Source organism: Vipera ursinii, assembly GCF_947247035.1.
Source record: "Vipera ursinii genome assembly, chromosome: 2".
NCBI lineage: Eukaryota > Metazoa > Chordata > Lepidosauria > Squamata > Viperidae > Vipera > Vipera ursinii.
Window position 1 is genome coordinate 87457878 of NC_139513.1, and position 18673 is coordinate 87476550.

Sequence of the window (18673 nt, forward strand, 5' to 3'; positions counted from 1 at the left end):
CCATAAACTTATGAAAAATCAAAGAAATATCACCAACACCAAGATACATTAGCAAAGCAATCATATTATGTTTCATTTTCCAAAAAAGGAACAAAATCAAAAATATCTTAGCTCATAGGGATTTAATCTGACTAGTTCTTAAACTTAAGTTTCTATTCTTTATTTTTCAAATGCAAAGAAAATATTTTTGGCACATTAATGACAGTCAATGTCCTACATTACTTTGGTAACAATGGACTATTTAGATTTTCCCTTAAAGTACTGCAGAGACTGCAAAGCCTTTTCCTGGGGATGGTGCAGCAGGGTAGTCAAAATAGCAACCATTTCATAGTAGAGATCTTGCAGCCTGAAATTAAACATATGCAGTCATTATATCAGTATTAAAAGGCAAAAAAGCCAAGCTCATTCATTATTAGGGCAACATTTTTGTTTTTAAAAAACCTTGTGAACTGCCCTGAGTCCTACGGGAGAAGGGCGGTATATAAGTCTAATAAAATAAAATAAATAAATAAACAGAATTATTCCACTCAGTTCTATATTTAACATGCAGCAAATGACTCTGAAAGTCATTTGGCTATGCCATCTCTAAACGCATTCCTTAACTACAGTGTTGGGGTAACCATTTCAGATGCTTGAAAAAGGATGTTTTCTATTTCGTCTTAGGGTTTGAAGCATTTGATCATTGCTGAATGTTAGCATATGAGTAGGAGCTAAATCTCAATTCTATTTAAGAAAAGTTACACACCTGTACACAGTGGCATCCTGGCGATCAAGGGATGCCAAATAGAGGTCAATGAATGGCAGGCTGACACAGAAGTCTTCCAAGACAATAGAATCTGAATGAACCAGGCTCTTTTTAAAGCTTTCCACCATTTCATCAAATGTTTTGTACTCTGTTGATTTCTAGGGTGAAAAGAGAAGTGTGAAGGTTAATTGCTCATTCAGAATTCATTCAGAAGCCAGTTTTGGTTTCACAGAACCAAAAGTCACTTCTTCAAATAGTAGATAGCCACACTGGAAAGCATGGGATGGCTCATCAGATTTAGAATTTGCCTCATGAATAACCGCTTTAACATTTACAAATTTTGTCCAGTCTCAATATTTAAGGATGGGGGTCCCCTCAAGTTATGCTATGCTATCTCAACATGGAGAGGACAGGATGTTCCTGGGAGGTATGAGTGAAGAACATTGGGAATGTAAGTTAAGGATTTGTAATGTCACTAGGGCACTCAAGGCATGATAGTCATCCCAGCTCCCCAGCTGAAGCCTACAGTATATGGGGCAGCAGCAACACAGAAAGATGATAGAGGTGGATTTTAGTGACAATGGCAAAGGCTTCATTTCACACTGAGGTGGGATGGGGGGAGCCAGGAGAGAAGACAGGGGTAAACCATTCCTGTATTTTACCAAGAAAACCACATCAACAAAGTGATTGACAAGTTAATGCCAGACAATGGGTTCCTTCAAATCAGATGGCACTCAAATTACATTGAGGAACACCTGAGGAACTTTCAGAGTACTAATGATGTTTGTGATGTGATTGGATTAAAGCTTTTGAAATGTCTGGTTGCTGCTGATGCCATGACAAAAAGACATTACACTGCAGCAAAGACAGAATTTCAGTGAGAACAGTGAAAAAACTCAGTACAGTGAAAAATAGAATGAATCAACTACAACAAATGAACTGGAGACTTATCTATTGAAAAACATTATATAAAATGCAGAGCCTACCTGCAGATTGAACAATTCATATATTTCTTCCTGTTGCCTTTTTAAGATGGCTTGCTTCTTTGCAATCAAAGTAACACGCCTTTCTTCTTTCAGCTTTCGCTCATATTGCTCAGTTGAGTTCTATATAGATGAAAGGTTCTTGAGACAAAGGCCCCCCTTGGTTCTAGCTTCCTACTAAGAATGGCCTCACTGGCTGAAGATGACAGGACAAAACTACAGAGCAGAATGACCATTTGGAGTAATTCATTTACCACAATCCACAACCATACTGATTAAGCCAATTCCGAGGAGCAACAGTTTAAAATCAACTGCTGCATTGGCCATGTCTCAAACGATATTTTTGTTTTCACTTTACAGCTTTAAGGAACTTCTCTTCATTGTGTACTTTCTCACCTCCCACTTCCTTGGTTTCTATGTTATCTGGCTCACCAGCTGACCAGAATAAACCTCTGATCATTTCCACACATGTAACGTGTGTCTTCAAGGCATCATCCAACACTCTGAAGTTATAAAATCTTTTCTGGTTACAGGTAGTGCTTGTTTAGTGACCTCAACTCAGACTGGCAATTTGGTTGTTAAGTAAAACAACACCTATATGAAATCACAATCTTACTTCATCTTTTCTTTGCTTTACACACCTGCTACACATTGTAAATGTGAGGGTTGGTCATGCAGTTATTTTTCCATAACTATTATAATGAATAGTCACTAAATGAATCAGCCAGTAAACAAGGAATAATTTTTGTGCCTTTCAGTCAGTGTGGACTCCTGGTGACTGCTTGGACAAGTTCCTATAGCTTTCTTGGCAAGATACATTGGAAGTGGTTTGCCATTGTCTCTTTCTTAGGGCTGAGAGAAGGGACTGGCCCAAGTTCACCCAGCTGGCTTTGTGCTGAAGATGAGATTAGAACTCACAGTCTCCTGGTTTCTAGCCTGATGCGTTAACACTACACCATACTGGTTCTCTCAACAAGGTTTACTTGTACTATTATTTTCACACAATCATGTTTAGATAACTATAGAAGGCACTGTAATTTACTGGTGGGAAAATAACCTCTGAAATGGCTTATTATTAGTGGATAAAACTTGCCTAATCTCATGTTTAAAACATAGTATTTTCATTAAGATCTCAGACTCAAAAATCTGAAAAACCACTAAATGTCATAAAGTAAAGGTTCATTAGAAATTCTGTGGTATAGAGGACTAAAATGATCAGATAAGCTACCTAAGAAATAGTTTGTAAGTGATATTGTTCAAAGGAACATGCACACACACACACACACACACCCCTCTGATTTTTTTGTATTTATTTATTAGATTTATTTGCCACCCATCTCGCTTGGAGGTGACTCTAATTCTTTGTACCTATCTACTGGTTGTCTGAAGTTCCACAGACCAGATCTTGTAGAAGTAACATAAACACTTTTCAGCTAAGATAAACCAGAATCAAGCAGGGGATTATATGCAGTCCACATTATGTTAAAAAACTCAACATTAACAATATAGAAAAATAATATATATCCCGAAAGAGATTTCTACTGAACAGATGAAATGCTTTAATTTTGAAGTTCGGTAACCCTGTGATAGTTGAGACTATTTTTACACCCAATGTCTATTTCTAATAATTGGATTTGGAGTAGAAATTTTAAAATGCCATATAAAAGTCACTTACCTGGATATCCATAATGACAACTCCAATAAACATATTGAAAAATACAAAAAATCCTAAGAGAATGAATATTATTGTAAATGTTCGGCTTGTAACAAATTTTTTATTATCCAGTTCTTCCTGCAAATCTGTCCATCCGTCAACCTGAAATTTACCAATTCAACATTACAATCTAAATATACCTTTCTCAAGCTTCTGATAAATTATTTCTCTAATCCAGAGGTGGGGAACTATGGCCCCTTTATGACTTGTGGACTTCAATTCCCAGAATTCCTGAACCAGCCATGCTGTGGATTTCAATTCTGGGAATTGAAGTCCACAAGTCATAAAAGGCCCATAGTTCCTCCACCCTGCTCTAGTACAATGCATTCCCCCTTCCCCTGCAATACGCAAACATACCTAATCAGGTATAAATCAATTGCACTTTTTTCATAAGTAAAAAAATTACCATTCTGGTCATAAAAATGTTTCATACATTTCACTGCATTTATTTATTTATTTATTTATTTATTTTATTTTTATTACATTTATATCCCGCCCTTCTCCGAAGACTCAGGGTGGCTTACAAGCTTAGCAGTAGCCTTCATTCTATGTATATGCCTGCTTGTTAGGGCTTTCACACACACACACACCCCAAGCGGCATTATTACAAAGTCAGCTTATTGCCCCCAACAATCTGGGTCCTCATATTACCTACCTCGGAAGGATGGAAGGCTGAGTCAACCTTGAGCCTGGTGGGATGCGAACCTGCACTAATTGCAGGCAGCTGGTGTTACTTAAGGAGGCATTAGCCCACTGCTCCACCAAGGCTCATTTATGCCATTTCATTTATGGTGTTGCATTTATGCCGTTTCAGACATTTTGGTGTTTGTTTTATCTGCTATCTCCTATTGTTTTAAAAAAAGATGAAGCAAGATGAAGGCTACAGAATTAAGCAGAAGCTGGGGAACATGAGAAAGTAGAAATCTGCCCATGCTAATAATGTTTGCAGGAAGCAGGCTAAAAAGTCAAGATGGTGGCCATAATCAAAATATCACAAAGCACATAACAAAACTTGGGTGCATCGTTGTGGTTGCTGTCTTGATGTTTTTAATCTCCTGGCCTATGTCCCACTTTGGGGCTTTCTATTAACATGTGATTGATCCTTCTGAAAAGAAAAGGTAGACCAAATCAGTTTGGCCTGATCCAGAGAGATCATGCTTATTCCTCCATAGATATTAGTGTGCTCACTCTACACAGGTACAAGCTAAATTGAAAAGCATGATTTTTTTCAAGCCAAACTAATAATGTTCACAAAGGGTACTTAGACATTATGATGACACAGCAGGGGAGTATCTTCTTGTGAAGCAAATTAAATCAAACTGTTCTAGCAATTGCACCAGCTCTGTTTAACCCTAGAAAACCAATTAGTGGCATTATAGTCTGAATTTTCAGCGAAATGAGTAATTCCTAAATAGGTTTTCAAAGTATGAATTATGACCCTCTGGAGCGTCAGAGATAATTTAGAGGAGGGTCACAGTTTAAAAAAAAGCCTAGTCATGCACGATAGGCAAAGTTTGAGCACTGTCAAAGCTCACCCTGGGCTTTGGACCTTGTTTATCTATGTAAGTCCACAAAGCTTGAGTGATATCTAGATTAAAATTTAGTTCTTGAAAAATGGCTTAAATCAAAGCAAACAGGATTGGAGAAAATACTAAGTGCAATCCTGACAAGTTAATAACCTTGATCTAAATAAATAAGGTCTTACCCTTTGTTTCCCCTTTTATAAACTCTCAGATGCTCTGTACCCCCTCTAGCTGTATTCCAAATTTTGTCTACCTATATTAATTTTGCTGGAGAACTAGCCTGGGGAAACTAAGTCTTCAATTCTGGCTCCCATTCTAAAACAATATTGTTAGTCTAGCAGAGTTGACCACCATGTGAATTGCAGGAAAATTACCGTTACTAAGCTGAAGAGTGTAAAAAAGGCAGCTGCTAAAGTGCCCCAATTCTGCGGATCTCCATGTTGATAGTCTCCATACAAACCATGTCCCAGAATAGCAAAGATAAACATTAGCAGGAACAACAAGACAAGGACATAGATTACATTTTTCACAGTCTGGCCCATAGCTGCCATCAAATTCTGTAGAAGGGAGGAACAAAAGAAAGAAAAACCAAGTGAATACAATTTATGAGATTTTATGTCAATCTCTTCCAACCTGATGGTCTCCAGGTGTGATGACAACCATTTTCAGAATGGCCAACCTCCTCTGGAGAACACCAGGACAGGAAGGATGATTTACAGGTAGTCCTTGATTTAGTAACTGTTGGAAGTTATGATGGTGCTAAAAAGTGACTTATGACCAGTCATTGCATGAACAACCATGGCAGCATCACTGTGGTCAGGTACTCACATGGTCAGGTACTCACGTGGTGAGTAATTGGCATGTATTCATAATGGCTGCTGGGACCTGTCATGTGATAGCTATTTGTGGCCTTCTTAGCAGGCTTCTAACAAAGTCAATAGGGAAGTGGGGAGAGAAGGTCACAAATGACAATCACATGATGTTTCACATAATGACCATGGCAAAAAAGATGGCAAACTTGGGTGTGGACATGTGATATTGACATTGACCACACCACTTTCCTTTCCCATTTGTGGTATAAATTGAGGACTACCGCTACATGAAGGGAAAAAAGGAGGCTCTAAACTAAAAATAATGGAAGAATAGCACATAGAATTGAATATATCTTTGCCCATCTGAAGCAGAGTTGCCATCTTACACAATGATTTTCAGTGGCATGGCATGTTTAATTGTGGAAAAATCACAATAAGAAATCACAATAAGCCAGCAGCCCCATAGGCTACTTCAGAGAAAGCAACTTAGAAAAGGCATATAGACCACAACTTCTTGAATTCCTCCAATCCCTTTATTTTGAATCACATGCCTTAAAATGTCAGCAACATTGTGTGCCACTGTTCAGTATTCGTTCTATAGGGATAAATGGGGAAATTTTTTCCTTAGTATTTTTTCTCCATGGCCCCCAGCCTGATTTAGCCCATTTTTAATTGATTTTTTTCTTTTGCTGGATTCTTCTCTCACACCAAACTTGGTCCCATTCTGTTTACTTTTATAAGAGTTAGTGGAAGACAGAATTCTGCTCCCTTTATGTAATTTCTCTCCAACATTCAGTTGAGTTGGAAATTATTTTTTAAAGAGAGTGGATGAATGAAGGCTTTTCAGCTGCATGAAAGTTGATCTTTGCCTTTTCCAGTCACTGATTTTATTTATTTGGCCAGTACATGTGAACATTACCATCATCATAATGAATAAATAGTACCATGTGCTTGTGTTTGGAACTCAGAAGTGGATTCTGAAGTACGAAAAGCAATGTGCAAATATGTCTGAAATGTGTTACTGGAGTTCCTATCTCAATCCTAAAAGACATGGGAGCTGCTAAGCTGGTATCTTCTTTGATCTGACATCACAAAATAATTCCTTTGCTATATCCAAAGGTAGCAATGAGCAGCTTATCCTGGCTTTGCAGAAATCCATTAAGTTTTTATCCATTAAACACCTGAATAGTCCAACAAATGGATTTGGGATTTGAAGTGCAAGATGTTTTTGGTGCACACAGATGTTTGTTCTGAAAGAACTAGCAGATTGCAAAGGGTCCCTCTGGCATCTGTATTTGGCATCTGTATGCTTATAGTAAAGGAAAGGCAGCGAGCCTATTCTTTAGTCAGTCCCTGGAGTAAAATAGTATGTAGGCTGCACGGGCTTTTCAGTAGGTTTGAATTAATAGAAATATTGCAATGTTAGCCAAAATCCATGGCCAACACAATGAACTCAAGCAACGTTCTCAAGTTGGAATTCACATCTGTTCCTGAAGAATCTACTGTACTAAAGTCATTTCAGTTCTTTATAAGAATTAGTTCTGTTTGGAGTCCTTAGCTGATGACCCCTTGCTTTTCAGTATTTCCTCTAAGGGCTTATTAAGTAAGAATTATTACACAGCAAAAGACCAAGAAAAATGACATCTAATAAATACTCTTGAAGAGTAGGAACAACAGCATTGTACTGTAGTAACTTTGTTTAAAAAGTAGAGGTTCTATAGAAATTACTACTTCGGTGAAGTCTTGGTGCTCTCTGAGCATGGCTGTTTTCTTGAAGACATTTCATTACCATACTAGGTAATATCATCAGTGTTAGATGTTACCTAGTTTAGTAATGAAATATCTGCAAGAAAACAACCAAGCTCCGAGAGCACCAAGGACCCCACAAATACCAAGCACCAAGGACCCCACCTTGAGTTACCAATATTCTCTTCTATCGGTGTCACTGTCTTAAGTTTACTAATTCTGTGTGGGAATGCTAATTAAGAGAATCAGAACATCACTTATTCCAAGTTTAACTCAGTGCTGAGCCCAATATATTTAAAGGAGCCAGGAACAGCATTCTACTTCTGAAACTGGGTTTGGGGCTTACAGTGTTAGTTTCCACAATGTTTCTCCACCTTGGCAACTTTAAGATGAGAATTCCCCAACCAGTGGAAAGATTCTTAATGAAAGATGAACAAAGTTGGGGCCTTACGAATCTCAGAGGTCAAGTTGCTACATGGGACAATACCAAAACAGTGGAGTAGGCTTCCTGGGCCCCACTGCTGGATGGAAAGGATCCAAAGCATGCCAGTATTGTCAGATCTCAGTCGAGAGATTTTCCTTTTTATTCAGGAAATCTGGGATTAATACAGGAAAATCATATAGATTTCCTAGATATTTTTTAAAAACTTCTAATGGTAAACTAGCACGCAAGGCTTAGTTTTTTTAAGAGCCAAGAGATAGATAAAAATAGAGAGAAAGGCTGAGAGTGGAGGTTCATTCTCCAAGCTTGTGAGTTGGTTTCTGAACATTTCGTTACCAGGCTAGGAAACATCTTCAGCAGAGTTTAAGGAATGCCAGTGTCGGTATACTTCTGCTTATAAGGACTTTGTTTGCTCAGTAGGTCTTGTGATAGGGAGGTCACATCAGAGAGGGTCTTGTGATGGGTCAGCTGTGGGTTGTGACCCACACTTAACCCATAACAAGATTCTCACTTGACGCGACCCTCACCTGACGTGACCTCCCCATCACAAGTCCTACTGACCATACAAAGCCCTTATAAGCAGAAGAACACTGACAATGACATGCCCTAAACTCCACTGAAGATGTTATCTAGCCTAGGAAACCAACCTACATGCTTGGAGAATGAACCTCCACCCTCATCCTAGACCCGAGCTACAGACATTTGCCACTACTGCAGAGAGAAAGGCATTCCAATATACGATCTCTTCCCAAAGCCTGCAGGTGAATCTTGACAGCAACATTCACACAAGTCTACAAGACAGATGAGAGAATCTCTTCTGAACAGATAAAGTTGTATCTGATTACTTACAGTTATCCCTGGACTATAGTAGAGCAGCTTGAGGACTCGGAGAGCTTGGAATCCTTTCAGCATAGTTATAGCATGATGTCTTTTTGGGTTGCTATGGTCAATGGTGTATGGGAGGTAAGCAAGCAAAAGGACAGTAGCATCAAATCGCTTATAACCATCCTTCCAATAATTAACTGGGTCCAAATAAAGGTTCATTAGAAATTCTGTGGTATAGATGGCTAAAATGGTCAGATCTGCTACCTAAGAAAGAGATGGTTTGTAAGTGATATTGTTCAAAGAAACATGCTTACACACACACACACAATTCTTTTTCAAAGCTTATAAATTAGAGTTAGCCATTTTTTCATGTTTGCCTGCTTATCTACCCTCCAGTTTTTGAACTATTTACAACTAGATTATTTAATTTTACTGCTGTTCTGCCAAACCGTGCAGTCTGAAGCAGGTAATTTTGAGAATGGTGGACACAATCTGCCCCTGTAGGCTGTCCTTGATAGTTGTGCCACTTGATTTCATTTTGAACAATTATTTTAATGAAAAATAAATAAATGAGAAGTTACACAAACAAAGCAGAGCAGCCTTTAACTTCTTGATACCAGTGCTTCTAGACCTCACAAATAAGGCTTTACCTCAGCAGATAAATGCTGAGCTTGTGAAGCTCACTCCTTCCTTTAGGAGTGTGTTTACATCAGGGTGTCCAATCTTGGCAACTTTAAGTCTTGTGGACTTCAACTCCCAGAATTCTCCAGCCAGTCAAGTTGCCAAGGTTGAACACCCTTGCTTTACATACTGTATTTGCTACTGATAATACTGCTTTTGCTGGAGGTCTTTCCTGCTATTGAAAAACCCCTAGGCCAGGGGTAAGCAACCTTGGCTTTTTTATGACTCGTGGACTTCAGTAGCATCCAGCTATGCTGTCTCAGGAATTCTGGGAGTTGAAGTCCACGAGTCATAAAAGAGCCAAGGTTGCCTACCCCTGCCCTAGGCCTACTTTAGAAATTAACATAAATGGTACAATCCAAAGACAAAAAAAGGTGTTTCATGGTATGCAAGAGGGCTCTAACAATCCCTATCCACATCTCCTTAAAGCAGCTATATCTTTTCCCAGAATTGCATCACTGTCTTCTACAGCTGTACCCCAAACCAGGGAAAAGATTCAGCAAAATTGACTGTGCCTCAGTAACTGTGCATCCTTTATAGGGCAACATTGCTTAAAGAGGACTTGTTCTTGAGTTTTAGGTGATATTATGAAAGACACATATGCTGCATGTCTTATCAATTAAATCTCATTGCTTTCAAAGTAACTATTTGTTCTTTAAAGTTTGAACATAAAAGCAGAGAAGCCCTGCTGGATCTAACCAAAAGCCCACCTAGGCTAGCTAATTAGAAGTGGCTAACATCTAATTAGCTAACCTAACTTGATGGCTAATTAGAAATCCCTCATCAGCTTCCAAGGAGGCCCTGGACGTAAGCCCTCTATTACATTCTATTATGACTAATGTTTACAGGCAGTCCTCAACTTATGACCACAATTGAGCCCAAAATTTCTACTGCTAAGCAAGGCAGTTGTTTTGAGTGAGTTTGGCCCCATGACTATTTTTAACACAGTTGTTAAGTGAATCACTGCAGCTATTAAGCAAATCTGCTTCCCCCATTGACTTTGTTTGTCGGAAGCTGTCTGGGAAGGTTACACATATAGTGATCACATGACTGCACATGCCAGTTGCCAAGCACCCAAATTTTAATTTCATGACCCACAGAGATAATGCAACAATTGTTAAGTGTGAAAGTGTGAAAAAACTGTCATGAGTCACTTTTTTCAGTGCTATTGTAAACGAAAGGTTGTTAAGTCAAGGACTTTCTGTACAGTCATAACTGCCTTGCTAGGGATAAAATGTCCCTGTCACATATTGATAGCCTTTTGGTCAATGAGTTGTTTGAAATCTCTTTAAAAACTTGATTTCTCCTCATCTTCCTTTTTTCTTCTGAAAATTTTTTTTCTTCAGAACAATCAATGCAAAATGAGGAATTGTGGCTGCCTCAGTCAGCAGTTTTCATTACCTGCAGGAACCAATGTGACTCATAAAGAACTTTATAATCAGTTTCTAAAGCCAAGAATATTGCATTGAGTGTGATGCTGCTGATCATAATAGACTTGAATAGAGGATGATAGAATAAATTTCCAACAAATTTATACAGGTCAGGATCTCTCCTCCTGGAAAGAAAAATAGTAACCTGAAAAATCCTGTTTTCTTAAGCTACTGCTTGTTCAAACAAAAACAAATTTGTATCATGCAGAAGGTGTGGTTATATGAAATGCTTTGGATTAGATAGAAGCAGTCGTATCGTTAAAACAACTAACTGCAAGTATAGACTCATTGGATTATCCTTCAATTGTGATGAAATAGCAAGAAAAGAATTTAGATGTCAAGTCAACGGGAGAGTAAAACTTAACATTTCCTTTGCTGGGAAGGGCCAAATGCTTTTAGAGACAATTCTACACAGCCACCAGCCTCACCCCTTATATGCCCAGAAGCAGCTTTGGATAATTGCAGAAGGGTCCCTATAGCTGGAGCCCATCTTTGTAAAGAGCTGGCCAACTGACTAACAAAGAATTGGGGGGGGGAAGGGAATGCCACACCTCTGTTCGGCTCTAACCAAATTTGCTTTTTTCCCCCACTGATAAAAAAAAAAACTGGTTACTATTCAGTGGCAATGGCAAAGTTACACCTCTGAGTCCCTAGAGAAGAGGTCATACAAATACCCACATACAGTGGGGCTAATGAAAATGCAATGGAAAACTACCCACCCCTCTATTCAGAGGACTTGCTACAAAATTTTCTTGGATTCATCTCCTCTGTAATTGGAACAAACCTAACAATCACATTGGCTCTGAAGCCTCCTGGTGTTGTAGGAATAGAAGAGCATTATGTCTTCAGATTTGCCTGCAACAAGAGGTTTTACTGCTTGCAGTGACAGCCTAGGAGAACATTTATATCTTTGTTCCACACACACACACACACACACACACACACACACACACACACACACACACAAACCCACTGTAGAGGAAAGGAATTTCGAAGAAAGTAGCAACTAAAGTGATTTGACCATTTTGAATTCCATAATGGAAAAAAGCTATAGGAGATGATTTATAACAGGAGTGAAAAGATAAAGTACCCTAGCCCCTCTCCCGTGTAGTTTCCTTTTTAAAAAAAGTAAAATCCAAAAGTATTAGACTATGGTTGTATATAATTTGGTGTTTAAGAGTCTCTGAATATCTCATGCTTTAGTCCCTTCTCCCAGCATTCATGTTCCAATTACTGTCATACTGCCTTAATTGGGTCTCTCCCTTTCTAAAAAACTTAAACCTACTTCAAATTCTAGTTTCAAGTTCTTCATAAGTAAGCCATGATTCAATTTTCTTCACCAGAATACAGTATAAGCCCTGCTCAGTTCCCCTGCTCAAGGAGACCCTATAACAGTGGTGGTGAACCTATGGCATGGGTGCCACAGGTGGGACGCAGAGCTGTCTCTGTGGGCACACACGTCGTCACCCCAGTCCTAGACATTCAGCTGGGTTTTATAAAACCTTTTCACTTTAGGCCTCCACCGCTGTGTGCAAAAAAAAAAAGGTTCAATCAATCAATCAATCAATCAATCAATTTCAACTTCTTGCTGGGAAAAAAAGATCTCGCAAAGTTGGAATTGATTGATTGAACTTTTTAGTCCCACCCAGTCTGCCATTTCCACAGCAGCCTCGCCCACCCAATGGGCCACACCCACCCAATTGGCCACACCTAGCCAATGGGCCACACCCACCCGGCACCCGATAATACATAAGTGGGCTTTGGGTTGCAGTTTGGGCACTCCATCTCTAAAAGGTTCGCCATCACTGCCCTATAACATTCCAGAAAAATGGCTGTCCTATTTGTTCTTAAAAACTTCCAATGTTGGAGCACCCACAACTTCTGAAGGCAAGCCATTCCACTGATTAATTGTTCTGTCAGGAAATGTCTTCTTATTTCAAGGCTGGCTCTCTCCTTGATTAATTTCCACCCATTGCTTCTTGCTTAACTTTTTCTAAAGTTTTCCTTCTTCTGAAAAAACTTTACCCTAGTCTTAAGTTGCTTGAGAATTTATTCCAAATTTTTGTTGTTGGTGCTTCTGAATTTTTTAGAGCAGTAGATAACAAGTATTCTACTTCTGCTGCTGCCTTTTTCCATTATGTGCCTTCCCATGACTCTGAAGCCTCTCTAGCTGCCTACTATGTCTGAGAAAGCCCAATTGGGGAAGATCAATATCATGTCTTACCTAGAGAGTTAAACAAAGTATGAAAATCCAGAAAGGCTGGGAAAGGATTCTACAGCACAATGAAGTATTTACACGCAGAACTAAAAACAAATATTTCATTCATGACCTGTAAAATCACTCCAAAATTCATTAACAAATCTCTTTTAAAAAATCCTGACTGAAATCTTACCGGTATCCAAACACATAGTGTTCCACTTCAATTTCAGATCCTGAGTTGAATGCCTTAAATGAGAGCTTCTCAATCAGTCGAGATTTTTCAGGTAATTCTGCAGAATCCATAGCCATGCTTCCCAGAATATGAACTGTGCTTATCTTTTCACAACCAACACTGGAAATTAAGAGAAAGTCTACGTGGAAAAGAATGAAAGTGCCAATATGACCTCGCTTACTTTGTGACCTCATAATTTTAGAATAGCTTATGAAAAATCTAAAATCTGCTGCTTGGGCTTTGGCAGTTTAGACAAAAGCACATTAAAAATGTTGCTATCATTTTAATGGTGCTGTAATTTTTTTCATTTCTAGTATTAATACTGTACAGGAAATGATTTAGCTATCAGTGTATGGAGGAAAATGATTAAAATGATTATTGTACAAAATTTGTCTGCTTTTTAGAATTTGCCTTTACTACTTTGAAATTAGTAAATTGTTCAAGACTATGGTAGACTGAGGTCCCATGACTAAGATGTAACTAGGTTATAACCTTCTCAAGGTTACACTTTTGTCTAGTTACCAGTTGCATGAAAAGTGCAACAGAGGAAGCTAAGAGGCTTCTTGGCTTAATTAAGGCAATTGTAAGCAGGCATGTCTGCCTTCTAATACAAAATGTTAAAAGGGCAGATTTGTCAGATAAAACACAGGTCGCTTTGTGTTGGGTGTTTCTTTGTGGATTGGAGGTATTAAGCATTTATGAACGGAGGATGGAGGAAACCAGGCAACACAGTTAGAGGATCGATCCTCAGAGGAATTGAGAACCCAGCAGAAACAAGCAGGATCAGAAATGAAAATATTCTGTAGAGTGGACTGGCTTCCCTCTTCCTCCTCCTCTCCAGGAAAAGAGGAGGAAAGCTAAAATAAATCTTAGGAAGAGTTAACAAAGGAATGGTAAAGTTTAGCCACCCAATGTAACCAGCATAGCTTTCAGAGCATCAGTGTAATATACTAATAATGACACTGTTCAATAAATGCATGGCCCACTGCATTTTGTGCTAACTAAAGTTTGAGAGTAGCCTTTAAAATCAGTTTCATGACAATTGAGACCAGAATTTCCATCACTAAACAAGCCAGTTACGTGAGCCACATCCAATTTTATGATTTTTTTGTCAGTTATTAAGCAAATCATGGCAGTTATTAAGTGATTCATATGGTCTTTAAACAAATCCAACTCCCCCCATTGACTTTGCTTGTCAGAAGCCAGCTGGGAAGGTTGCAAATCACATGACCCTGGGTTTATTTATTATTTATTTATTTTGGGGACTTATATGCCGCCCTATCTCCTGAAGGACTCAGGGCAGCTAACAACAATAAAACACAATAATACAAATGTTAAAAAAGATTAAACTAACAAGCCCCAATGATAAAATTAAAAATATTATATTTAAAAATCCCTATTGTCAGTCCAGGTCAGCCTGATGGAAGAGAAATGTTTTAAGGCCGCGACGAAAGGACCGGAGATCCGGGGCCATCTGGAGCTCAAGGGGAAGTTGTTACAAGTATCATAAATATGGGAACTCTGGGAGTTGAGAAACACTGACTTAGGAAGTCATCAAAACACAATAGAATAGAATAGAATAGAATAGAATAGAATAGAATAGAATAGAATAGAATAGAATAGAATAGAATAGAATAGAATAGAATAGAATAGAATAGAATAGAATAGGAATAGAATAGAATAGAATCTGGAAGGGACCTTGGAGGTCTTCTAGTCCAGTCCCCTGTTCAAGGAGAACTTATACCTTCAGACAAGTGATTGTCCAGTTTCTTCTTAAAAATCTCCAGAGATGTAGCACCCACGATTTCTGAAGGCAAGCTGGTTAATTGTCCTCAATGTTATAAAGTTTCTCCTTAATTTCAGGTTGCTTCTCTCTTTGGTCAGTTTCCAACCATTGTTTCTTGTCCTGCCCTCTGATGCTTTGGAGAATAGTTTGACCCCCTCTTCTTTGTGGCAGTCCCTCAAATACTGGAATACTGCTATCATGTCACCTGTTTCTTCTTTTCTTTAGACTAGGCAAACCCAAGTCCCGTTGCTGTACTTCGTATGTTTTAGTCTCCAGGCCTTTGATCATCTTAGTTGCTCTTCTCTGATTTTTTTCCAAACTCTCAACATCTTTTTTGTGATATGGTGACCAAAATTGGCTGCAGTATTCCAGGTGTGGTCTTACAAGGATTTTATAAAGCAGTAATAATACTTCACGTGATCTTTATTCTATGCCTCTGTTTATACAACCCAGGATTGTATTTGCTTTTTTGGTTGCTGCTGCACACTGCTGGCTCATAGTCAAGCGATTGTCCACTAGGACTCCAAGGTCCCTGTTTTGCTGCTGCTGTTTTTAAGCCAGGTTTTGCCCAATCTGTATTTGTATCTTTGGTTTTTCCTGCCTAGATGTAAGACTTAGCTTTTCTCCACTTTGAAACTCATTTTGTTGGATAGGGCCCAAGTTTGTCAAGATCTTTTTGGATCTTGAGTTTGTCTTCTGAGGTGTTGGCTACTCGTCAGTTTGGTGACATCTGCCAACTTGAAGAGTTCCCCTTCAATTCCCTCATCTAAATCATTTATGAAGATATTGAAGAGAACTGGGCCTAAGATGGTACCTTGTGGTACCCCACTGCTAACTTCTCTCCATGTGGATGTATTCCCATTGAGGACTACTTGTTGAGTATGGTCTGTCAGCCAGCTACAGATCCATCTGGTGTTGATGCTGTCTATTCCACCTTTTCCTAGCTTACCAAGGAGGTTGTGGTCTACGTTTATAGGATCTCCTCAGGTATTGATGTTAAATTGATTCTCTGTAGTTTCCTGAATCCGTTCCCCCCCCCTTTCTTGAAGATGGGGACCATATCAGCCCTTTCCCAATCCTCAGGTACTTCCCTTGTGCTCCAGGATTTTTTAAAGATGTGGTGCAGTGGTTCTGAGATAACATCTGCCAGCTCCTTCAGAACTCTGGGATCAAGTCTGTCGGGTCCCAGTGATTTATATTTGTCTAGGTTGGATGGGTGTTCCCTTACCATTTTCTTGCTTATTTTAATTTTTGTTCCTAGTATGTCTTTTGCAGTGGGGTTTTTTATGTGTTGGGCTAGTTCTTTTGTGAAGACTGATGCAAAGTATGAGTTAAGCAGCTCTGATTTCTCCATTGCCTGTAATTTCCTTGCCATCTTCTCTCTTTAGCGGGCCTCTAGTTTCCTTGACTTTTTTCTTGTTGTTAATGTGTTGGAAGAAACTTTTTTTTATTGTCCTTGATTTCTGTTGCAAGTCTTTGTTCATTCTGAGCCTTTACTTTCCCGACTTCATTTTCGAATGCTCTGGCTGTCTGCTGATAATCAGCCTTAGTTATGTGCCCCTCTTTCCATTTTTTTTATTTGTCCTTTTTGTCTTAGTTTGTTAGAGAGATCTTTGTGCAGCCATGCTGGTTTCTTCTTGGATTTGTTTTTCTTTCTCAGTGGTATTGTGCTGGTCTGGGCCATAATTATTGGTACCTCTAATGAAATATTTTGCAACATATTGTCTTTTGGGGCAGCTACTGCAATCAATCCCTTTCTGTAGCTTCAAATAACACTTCCACACTTGTCATCTAAATGTTGGGTTCAATTTCTTTATTAATTCAGAAAGACAACCAATGAACGTACCTTGGAAGTCATCCTTCCATTACTACCTTAAAAAAATCTTTATCATTTGAATAAAAATTACTAAGAAATTACAAAGTTTATTTGCATTTTTAATTTCAATATTGACATGATTTTTTCCACATTTAAAATGAAGTTGTGAGACACCTTAAAATCCACACAAATATCTTTGACAAGTGTTTTAAACAAATGATTTGAAGTACTTGATTTCTTAAAGAGTGCAATATTAACACACACCTTTTCAAAAGAATAAATCTAAAGCTTTTATCCAGGTCTTGACTTGGATACTGAAGGGCTAAAAGTGGGAGGGGGGGCATGTATGCAAGCACCAATATTTAATTACTCATCCATTCCTGCAAGGTAGGTTTTAGTCTGACCTTTGCAGATTCAGTTGTATACATCATCTTCTGACTACCGTAGGTTTTATTTCTAGGGGAGCATGTGCAGAAGTGTGCAATTTTTCACCAAAAAGTCTTTCAGCTAAAATAATGGGTGCTTATAGCACCCATCAAAACATGGTCCATGTGTCATTTGTATTGGTGACCACTTAGAAATGTCAATCAAAATACTTTCACAGATTTTTATCATTACGGAAAATAGGCACCATATGGAATTAGCAGAATCAGAAACCGGAGACAAGAGTTTAGAAAGAGTAATATGAATTGTTTATTCAATTAAAATATAGCAAATTAAACAAAGTAAGCATGTAAATTACATGAATTGGGCAATATCAAATTCAGCCAATAACAGTGGGGCCCATCTCTGGATGAAGATTGTATAGGATCAGGAGCTACAACTTTACTTTTAAGGTTGTGACCTCTCCAGGTTCTAACTGAAAATTATCCAGTTTGATTTCCATTTCTGACTTGCTACCAACAATATGCTTAACTTTGTCAACAGAAATGAAAAATATGCAAAAAACTGTTCAGTTTTTATATTTATCAAGGAACCTATATATACTGCTCAAAAAAATAAAGGGAACACTACAACACAATGTACTGTATTTAATAGTAGGATGTCTTATCTTGTGTTCTCTTTTTTTGAGCAGTATATTTTGCCTGAGAACATAATTCTATTAAATCTGTAATTAAATAGCAACATATTGCTTCAAGAACAGTTTTTCTTCTGCAAACTTTCTTACTTGACAAAGGGTGCTTGAGAAGTCAGCACTTACAAGCTATTTTGTTATTCAATGTGATCTCATGAATATATTGCCCTAATATGGCATAGACAATGTAATATAGTGAATGGGCAAATATTCATTCATTCACTCAAGCAGGCCCTTTCCTTCCCCACATTCATCCAGACTTCCCCAATCTAGGCTGAACACAAGCCAGGCAGGGAACCCTGAAACCAGTCAATATACATATCCCAGATGTCTGACCAGACTGGTGGAAGAATTCATATTGACTGCAAAATCCTAGTCTCAAGAGCAAAGAAACTTGCCTTGGCTTGTCCAACAGGTGCTCAGCCCAGCCCTGAGAGATCTGAGACCTGTACTAAGAGCAGTTATTTATTTCTGGGGCTGGGGTTAAGACAAGGTGCCAAACTACTATCCGGATATCTCTAGGGAGTCAATGCTCCTAAAACTTTGATTCAAAATTGCAATCTTTGAGAGACAGGGACTAGTCAGAACCAGCCTGCTGGAGAAGGTGGGTGAGTTTCTCTCCTCTAAGGTAAAGCAAAAGTGAGGCAAAGATTTGAGAACAAG

At 38.6% G+C, this 18673-nt stretch overlaps 1 protein-coding gene across 1 annotated transcript; it reads right to left on the reverse strand.

Annotated features, from left to right (window-relative positions):
* Positions 1 to 237: 237 nt before the first annotated feature.
* Positions 238 to 13410, reverse strand: CATSPER3 (cation channel sperm associated 3; the record flags this gene model as incomplete). The annotated part of the gene is made up of 8 exons (XM_083351104.1): positions 238 to 346; positions 746 to 903; positions 1732 to 1851; positions 3404 to 3544; positions 5340 to 5522; positions 8815 to 9054; positions 10873 to 11026; positions 13295 to 13410. The coding sequence occupies 8 exons, from the start codon at positions 13408 to 13410 to the stop codon at positions 238 to 240; spliced, it is 1221 nt and encodes a 406-aa protein (XP_083207230.1).
* Positions 13411 to 18673: the final 5263 nt, after the last annotated feature.